We start from the raw sequence: 9,640 nt of genomic DNA on the forward strand, positions 1-9,640 counted from the left end.
TCCGCGAATCGGTTGTTGACTAGATGGGATTATGTTTTTTCCGCATTAACATTGTTTGGCCCCCTGCATAGCATCAATACTCACTCATACTATCCATGTTGGCTTCCTGGTTTCGTCACTGATTGCCGGTAAATTTGACCTCTCTTTTTTTTCAATTCTAACCAAATGTTTACTTCTAACACCTTGAGTCACCTCAAACTGATCACTTGGTTTTTCGTAAATTTCGTTTTTCGATTTTCGCTTCCAGACAGTCACCACCATTCTACACTTGAACACTTCAATTGAAATCACTCCCGTTACACTCAAAACAAAGCATAGGTTTCTACAAATCACAAACGAATCCCGCAAAAATTAACCCGGCGAAACAATCCGCATCCGTTCTCGTCTAAAGTCGTAACGATTATAAAAAGTGATAGTGTCTAATGTGGTGCGCTCTTTCTCCGGCTCTCCTTCTGGGCAAATATTGGACCCCGGCTGAGCGGCGCGTGACTAGCCGAGTAGGAGATATACCCACACCTACATTCGCAGTTTGTTGGGAGAAACGGTCGCTTGTTTAAGTTTGTGTTTCATATTTTTTGTTCCGTTTTACTATATTTACTTTTCCCAGTTCTTCACCCGGTCGCGTGGATGGGTGGTCGTTGGGTTGGTCGCGATCATCCCAAGCAAGCACGGCAACGGGATTCGAGAGAGAGAGAGAATGCCAATAAATGGTAGCTCAGCTGATCAGCTCACTTGTGGGTGGAGGTCAAAATTACACTCTCATTCGGGGGAATTATCTCACTCATTGGAATCAAAACAACGGCAACGGAATTAAATCACTCGGTTGAGTATAAACACAAACAGTGAAGAAAACTAAAATCTACAATTTGTGAAATGAGGCCGAGAAGAAGAGATTGCGAATTACTTTGCCCTCTGAGTGGATTGTTTTTTACTGTTGGTCTAGTGTACCGCGTATACCTACGAGCTTATATGCACGTCAGTAGCTAGGCGCGAAGCCCATATAAGAAATAAAAAAAATTTGTACAGAAGTCGAATCGATTTGCGGTGGTTGACGAAGTTGTAATTTTCTCAATATAAGTCTTAGGTTTGGTAAAAATTTAGTTATTTTTGAAAAACAGTTGAATAGTTTTGGTGCGTTTTCCATACACATTTTAAAGCTCTCCCGCAAATCCAGTGCGTTACCAAATTCGTTCAGTTTGGTCACAATTGTTGGGGACTTCTATGGGAATCGAAAGAGCTTTGGGTAGCAGGGTTGACAGCAGTTGACCCACCATACTGCCCAAGTATAAATTTTCGTTTTATAAGTATTCTGTAGGCTATGATTTGGGTTTGTAGAATGCTATTAAACCTCTATAAAACTTACAATTTTACTTGGGTGATCATATATTTGAAAATTAATTTGTAATAATCATTCAACTTACCTGGGGCTGGGGTTGGACGGTAGTATCTATTGAACATGATGGTTACCGGCTGACTATCCACTATGCAATGCACAAACTCCGAAAGAAAAGACTTTCGCATCTCTTAAAAACGCTGCTTATAATCATAAACGCCAAATGTTTCAGCTGCAATATAATTATAAGTGTTTATGACAAACCTAATCAAAATGTCAATATGATGTCTATTTTTGGAAACATCTCTTAACAGTTATTATCCCATCCCAATTGACTGATAAAACTTAGATACCCACAGCCATTAATTTTGCTGCTGTTAACAAACGAATTCCTTATTGTGTACCATTCTCAATTCCGGCAGATAAGTTCGCACGGATCTGGTGACGCAAGGTGATAAACTTGTGCACATCGTGCTTATCTGCCGGCAAAAAGCAACAACCTTCGCCACGGATGATAACCGAATTAATTCCCCCTCGTCTGAACGGCAATGTTTGTCCCTATTTTGGCTTTCAATCCGTTGAATCCGTCCGGTATGTTAGTCAGTGTAAAGTTTTTTTTTTAAGGAAAGCACACATGGATCTTATCAGCCTCGTGGCAAACTATCATTCAACGTGAACAAAAGAGACTCAGATCGTTCCGTGGTCCAGATTCCCGATTAGAAAAGCCCCGTGGATCCCTAGGACAGTGCACTTTCCTAATGTCGGTATATTTGTCAAGTCTAGTGCTTTGAACAGCAGAAACTACATTCAGATACTGTGTTTTTTCTGCTTTCCTCGCTTGGTTAACCCATTTCACTGAACCGCTCTTAACCGGAGCAGATGCATTTTTCCATCGCTATCAGTTATTTACCCGCCAGAGGGCACTGATAAAGATCTCCTGTCTCGAGCAAGATTTACAATCTTCCATCCCACGTTGGTGCAAAGATATAGATATTGTAGAGTTGTTGCACCCTTGCTCCCTGTGGTTCAATGAGTGTGTGTGTGTGTGTGTGTGTGTTGGGGGTATATTTGTAACGATTTATTGCGGTTATCATACATGGTGGCAAAGCGAAAGCGCCGGGAAAATCATTCAATCTATAAAAATACCTCAGCAGCGCTTCCGGTATGGAAGCTTACTCATCGCTCAACGGGACAGGATCGTGATTGCAAAATTTGAATTTGGTTTCCTCCACAAAACTTGATATCATGAACACTTTTTAGCAGCTATTTAATTTCGATGATTGGCTGAGCTTCGGTAGATAGAAGGAGCGGCCTTTTTGGCCGCCCGTATAATTACCGGCTTTTTGGGAGCAAGTTTCTGATGATGGATGTGGGAAAATTGAATAATACATTCGGTGGTGGTAAATCTTTCAACCCAACGGAACGCGATGACGGCTGCCTCGCAATGTGGGTGAGCCGTTGAAGCAACTTTGTGAAGGAGTGTTGAACAGATGATAATGCATACAATGAGGAAATTGATGATTAACGAAAATATAAACCAAGCAATGAAATTAAGGATAAAAGAAAGAGATGTCTGGACAAAAACGGTGGGATTGTGAGAGTTTGGAAGTAATGAAATGTCATGCATAAACAAACAGTAAATAACTGTCAGATAAAATTAATTCAGTGCATGATTGAATACTTGATCAATGCTTCCAGGGTAGTGGGTCAAATACGACGAACTGGTTTTTGAAGCAGAATTGGATTCAATTTGCGAGAACAAACAACGAGCTTAAAAATATACTTTTTAGCCAATCAATAGGTGCATACTGAGCACCAATTGCCTGTATTAAGCTAAAACGGCAGACTATTTCAACTGGTTAGAACTGGGAGCTAGTGTTCCTTGCAGATAAGTACTTCAGGTGCAACTAATCAGGTACTAATTTCCTTTGATACGATTTAACGAACACTTTCTTTAGCAACAATTTAATGCGCATCATTATTACGATATTGCTCCATTGCATTGATTGCTTTCAGATAAACTAGTTAAGCGTTTCTGTTGTTGTTAATTGAATGATGGCGTGTAGCAACTACTACGACGCGTACTGTTACTATAAAAATATACTATTGGAGTAAGACGGCCATCCTAAGATGAGGGTTCAATTACACAAATGACACATTTTTGTCGATGTTCAGACCTACACACTACGAAAAAGTCATGTAAATTTCAGTTCCCTGAGACCAACACATGTAAGCGGCCCTTTTGATATAAGAATCAGTTGAAAGAAACGAGAAAATCAATTCAATCAAACGGTCTCTTCGTCGACTTGGTTATGTTTCGATTTTAGAACACTTAATTTTAAATGAAATGATTGTTTACGTTCCATGATTTACGTCCAATACGGATAACGTCTTGTGTCCAAGTTGTTAGCACATGTTTTTTTTTCATCAGTATGTCGCTTGGTTCGAGATCAAGAGCACATTGCTCTCCAAACTTTGTGTTCTCAATCCCTACCCTGCCATCCATTCCCTCCCCATGGACAAGTAGGTTGACGGTACTGAAGCAAAGGGTTATGTTTTTTTTTAAACTCTTTATTTGTTTCAAATTCAAAATAAATTACATTTCACTTTAACCTAGGTGCTCCAGTTACTACAGTTACTTACCAGCCTTAATTGTCGTGATATATATCTAAGTATTTTTACATTGTTCCTGTCTTGGCAATTCAGTATTTTAAACAGGTCTTTTAAACCTGCATGTCAGTATAAAAATTGATATCTTAAAATTAAAAACTAAAACTAAATCTTATCTAAGTATAAAGGGAATTAATCGTTGCAATTGAGGATTGCAACGATTTTTGCCTGAAATTATTAATTATTTTGTTGGACATTTGTTCTAAAGTCTCAACATTCGAAATTTTATGTACCTCAGTAGGGCTGTACCAGGGAGGCAACTTCAAAATCATCTTCAGAACTTTGTTCTGAATCCTTTGAAGTGCTTTTTTCCTGGTAGTGCAACAACAAGACCATATTGGCACAGCGTAAAGCATGGCCGGTCTAAAAACTTGTTTAAATATTAGAAGTTTATTCGTCAGGCAAAGTTTGGATTTCCTGTTTATAAGAGGATACAAACATTTTATATATTTGTTACATTTGGCTTGAATGCCCTCAATGTGATCTTTAAAAGTTAATTTTCGGTCAAGTATTAATCCAAGATATTTCACTTGGTTTGACCAGGAAATTGGAACTTTGTTCATAGTGACTATGTGACTACTACTAGGTTTCAAAAAGGAAACTCTTGGCTTATGTGGAAATATTATAAGTTGAGTTTTGGAAGCGCTGGGAGAAATCTTCCATTTTTGTAAATAAGAAGAGAAAATATCTAAACTTTTCTGCAGTCTGCTGCAAATAACACGAAGACTTCTTCCTTGAGCGGAAATGCCTGTGTCATCAGCGAACAAAGATTTGTGGCAACCCTGAGGCAAATCAGGGAGGTCCGAAGTGAAAATGTTATACAATATAGGCCCAAGAATGCTACCCTGAGGAACTCCTGCACTAACAGGTAGTCGATTGGATTTGGAATTTTGGTAATTTACCTGTAGAGTTCTGTCAGTTGAATAATTCTGAACTAATTTCATAATGTTAAGTGGAAAATTAAACTTTTTCAATTTAGCAATCAAACCTTCATGCCAAACACTGTCGAATGCTTTTTCCATGTCTAGAAGAGCAACTCCAGTTGAGTGGCCTTCAGATTTGTTTGAACGAATTAAATTGGTAACTCTTAAGAGTTGATGGCGAAATCCAAACTGCTCATCTGCAAAAATTGAGTTCGTATTGATGTGAAGCATCATTCTATTTAAAATTATCTTTTCAAAAAGTTTACTTATTGAAGAAAGCAAACTTATTGAACGGTAGCTAGAAGCTTCAGCTGGATTTTTATCCGGCTTCAAAATTGGAACAACTTTTGCATTTTTCATTTATCAGGAAAGTATGCCAAATGGAAACATCTGTTAAATAATTTTACCAAGAAAGACAAGGTACTCTCTGGGAGTTTTTTGATGAGGATATAGAAAATTCCATCATCACCTGGAGCTTTCACAGTTTGAAGCTTTTTAGTTATAGACCATACTTCGTCCAATTCAGTCCCCAAGGAATCATCAAAAATATTTTCCCGAGAGAAAATATTCAGATAATCCCGAGCAACCTGATTCTCAATAGGACTAGTAAGACCCAAACTGAAATTATGGGAACTCTCGAATTGCTTAGCTGAGCTTTTTCCAAATTTGTGATCAAAATTTTACCACCTTCTTTAAGTGCTGGAATAGGCTTTTGAGGTTTTTTCAAAATTTTTGTGAGTTTCCAAAAGGGTTTGGAACTCGGGTCTAATTTAGAAACATTATTTTCAAAAGTTTTGTTCCTCAGGGCAGAGAATCGTTTTTTAATTTGTTTTTGAAAATCCCGCCAGATAACTTTCATGGCAGGATTGCGTGTTCTTTGATATTGTCTCCTACGGACATTTTTAAGACGGATCAAAAGCTGAAGATCGTCGTCTATTATAATTTAACCTCGCATTTTGATACTGAGGCAGCTCTTGCTTCAACTATAGAAGTAGTCAGAGATTCAAGAGCATAATTAATTTCATCTTTGGTTTGCAAAGGAATGTTTGGATCGAAGTTATATTCCATAAATGTTCGATATTGCTCCCAATCAGCTCTATGGTAATTGAAAATAGAGCTGTTGGGATTACAAATTATTTCTTTGGATATTTCAAAAGTTACTGGAAAGTGATCAGAACCGAAGTCAGCATGGGTAACCAATTGGCTACAAAGTTGACATGAAACAGTTAAGACCAAATCAATAGTTGAGGGATTTCTTGCAGAAGAAAAGCATGTTGGACTGTTTGGATATTGAATAGTGTAATAACCTGCTGAACAATCATCAAACAGAATATTACCATTGGAATTGCTTTGAGCATTATTCCATGAGCGGTGTTTTGCATTAAAATCACCAATAATGAAGAATTTAGACCTATGACGGGTAAGTTTCTGGAGGTCACCCTTGAGAAAATTCTTTTGCTGGCCTACGCATTGGAATGGCAAAAAGGCAGCTAAAAACGTAAGTTGTCCAAATTTTGTTTCAACAGAAACTCCCAAAGTTTAAAGAATTTTGATTTCAAATGAAGAAAGAATTTTATGTTTGATTCGTCTATGAACAATGATGGCAACGCCACCACAGGGTCCATCAAGACGATCATTTCTATAAATTAAATAATTTGAGTCCTTCTTATGGTCAGGTTTAAGGAACGTTTCAGTTATAACGGCAATATGCACGTTATGAACTCTCAAAAAGTTAAATAGCACGTTTTCATTATCTCTAAGAGATCAAGCATTCCAATTTAAAATATTTAAAGCTTTAAAATCCATTACTGAATTTTAAAGTCATGACAATATTATTAGCAAATTTTACTCCTGTTTGAATAGCATCAAACATGGAGTTAGATTTAAGCATATCAGAAATCATGTCAATTAATGAATTCTGTAAAAATCCCATTTTAGGGGCAGTAATGCTTCCTAAGTCAAAATTGTCAAAATTTCCGTTAGAACGTTGGTTAGTATTTTGATTTCTACCCGCTGCAATAGCAGCATAGGTAGCTCCATTAACTCGCTGAACATTGTTAGCAGTGAGGGGAGTAGGTACAGATGAAACATTTGAAGCAGGGGTGATATTTGTACCTACGGGTACGAATGTAGAATTTGTTCCTCGCTGACCGTTGTTAACAGCAGAAGAATTTGTACCTGGTCGGAAACGTGGAGCGTTTTCTACCTGATGGTTAGAACAAGATTGTAGGATCGCTTTGCGAGTCTTACATTCCCATAAATTGGATTTGTGGTTTTCACCACAATTTGAACATTTAAATTTCTTAGGATCTTCCTTCACAGGACACTCGTCCTTTGCGTGAGAGGAATCAACACAATTCATGCATTTAGCTGGCATGTAGCAATTTTTAGTTCCGTGACCCCATCCCTGGCACTTACGGCATTGGGTGAGGTTTTGGAAATTTCCTCCAGTCTTCCTGAAGTGTTTCCACTTCACTTGAAGTGAACTAAATAAAAATCATTAGAAATCCCGTTGCGCTAATGGCCAGGACGGGATTTCATTTTCATTTTGATTACTTGGAGTGGCACAACTCCAAGTAATTTTGCCAGTTCATCTTTGATATGATCCTGGGATTCACCACTGGGCAGTCCTTTCATGACAACCTTGAACACACGTTCAGTTTTGATGTCGTAAGTAAAAAAATTGTGCTTCTTCTCAGTAAGATACTTGAGAAGACATTTAAATCCGTCCAAGGTTTCAGCCAATACACGGCATTCACCCCGACGTCCAATTTGTAGTGAAAACTTAACTGTCACAAAATTCAAAAGTTCCATGCGAAGAGCAAGAGTTTGCCCCTTTCTTTTGCGTTTAGGCGCCATGGCGGCAGTAAATTTTTATCCAAATCGAGTTCCAAGCAGATTACTATAAGAATCTGAAGGATCGAAGAGGAATTTTCCAAATCGATATCCAAGAAGGATTACCTCAGGTAGGGTCCAAACAAGGATCGAAGAGGAATAAGAGTTGAACAAGGTAGAACATTTTTACAGGTTGAGCACTGAAAAGTGCTATTTAAATTTGTTGTAGCTTTAGGTAGTAGTAACACTTCGTTAAACAAAAAGCAAATAGATCCGCACGGCAATAGAGCACGATGCGGACTGGAAAGGGTTATGTTTAATTTCTTTATATTTGCAACGATGATGATTTCCTATAGTGTCACATATCACCTTCTTAATGCTTCAGTATGCCTCAAACGATTAATTCTCGGTTGTTAATAGAACTTGACCCTCGAGGGATCGATTTTGCTTACTGAGCAGAAAATCATGGATTTAACCCCAAGCTCTTCCACAGCACAATAAATCGCCACCATCATTTGTTTATTTGATATTGAACATTAACCTCGGAAACTATTTGCATATCAAGCGAAAACGTAGTCCTGTATTGTCGCGAAGCGTTATGGTTCTGAGATTCTCGATGACCCTGGAGGAATCGATTTTGCTTACTGAGCAGAAAATCATGGGTTCTCCGTCATGACTCTTAAAATTCATGATCCCTAAACAAAATGAATATGTTCTTTCGATAGCCGGCTATCGAGAGATTAAATAAACAACAAATAAACAATACATACTTTTGGTTGCATCGCCAACTTGAGGTGAATCCTAACCGAATACCCTACCCAACCCTCCAACTCCGTAGCACTTATGAGGGTGTCGCTAAGTCGGTGGCCTCTCGTTAAGTAAGTACTACATCAACATTTCCTTCCCTATCCCTAGTTATGGTAAAGATGGGCGTGGCCGGGAATAGCAACAGTCATGCTTCTGTTACTCTTTTTTAGATTGGAACCAATGTTTACTCCCCAGCATTATTCCTGAAAGTAGTCTTACTGAGAATTTCAGAAGAGACGTGAGTGTCGCTAGTATCCAATCTACGAAGTATATCATAACAACACTAACGCTAACGCTAACGCTCAATCCCTACCCTGCTATCCATTTGTTACAATTTGTTACCTCGAGATGGCCCCCGCCTTACTAACGCTAGTTTCAAGTAATTTTGTGATCTACACAATGAATATCGGCTCCGCAAAGCTACAGCAAATAAGCCTGGAAAAAATAAATGCATTATAAAAAAAAACGTCTCGTGATTTTGAAAAATCTTGGCATTTTGATTTTAATTATTGATTAAGTAAAAGGGTTCTGACTGCTTACTTTTGCCCACTGCAAAATGGGAGAAAATTACAGCACTATGGGGTTTTATGCAATGGTGACGTAGGACTACTTGGTCTTATATGTTAAATGTTATTTACCTGCTGCAGTGGAGCTTGTGTTTTTTTGTGTAGGAATAGGCTTTTGAACAGGGATCTCTCTGTTTATGCTCTTTAGTATGACTATGATTGTTTGGTATGAATTTTAGTAGGGACATGTTCAAAAATTTAACTCTTTTGGGAATTCTTGATGGCCCTGAAAAGGGCCGATGGTAGTACAGGCTTAAAGCCTTTGGAAGATGATGATGGTGTGTAGGGCAGCTGGATCAGCAAATCGGATCGGATAATTCCATATTCTTCGGTTCAATAATTGAGCACTCGCAAGAGTCTCGGCCCGTCTGTTGCTGGATAGGGGTTGAACTTATCGATTTGGTATGTTGAGATGAATTATTCAAAAACAATTTTCCAATATCATAGCCATATTAAGAGATGAGGGGGGGTAACTATACCCCCACCCCCTACACTCATATAAATGG

At 38.3% G+C, this 9,640-nt stretch overlaps 1 protein-coding gene across 1 annotated transcript in view; it reads right to left on the bottom strand.

Moving 5' to 3' along the window:
• Positions 1–205, bottom strand: part of LOC135703741 (uncharacterized) — a 124,197-nt gene extending 123,992 nt beyond the window's left edge. Inside the window, exon 1 of the mRNA XM_065225057.1 lies at positions 85–205. Within this exon, the coding sequence (XP_065081129.1) occupies positions 85–97 (13 nt within the window). The 5' untranslated portion in view covers positions 98–205. The remainder of the gene's footprint in view (positions 1–84) is intronic.
• Between the last annotated feature and the right edge of the window lie 9,435 nt (positions 206–9,640).

The sequence above is a fragment of the Ochlerotatus camptorhynchus genome, unplaced genomic scaffold (assembly GCF_037179485.1).
Source record: "Ochlerotatus camptorhynchus isolate MF236.1 unplaced genomic scaffold, CSIRO-AGI_Acam_v1.1 ptg000220l, whole genome shotgun sequence".
NCBI classification, from domain to species: Eukaryota; Metazoa; Arthropoda; class Insecta; order Diptera; family Culicidae; genus Ochlerotatus; species Ochlerotatus camptorhynchus.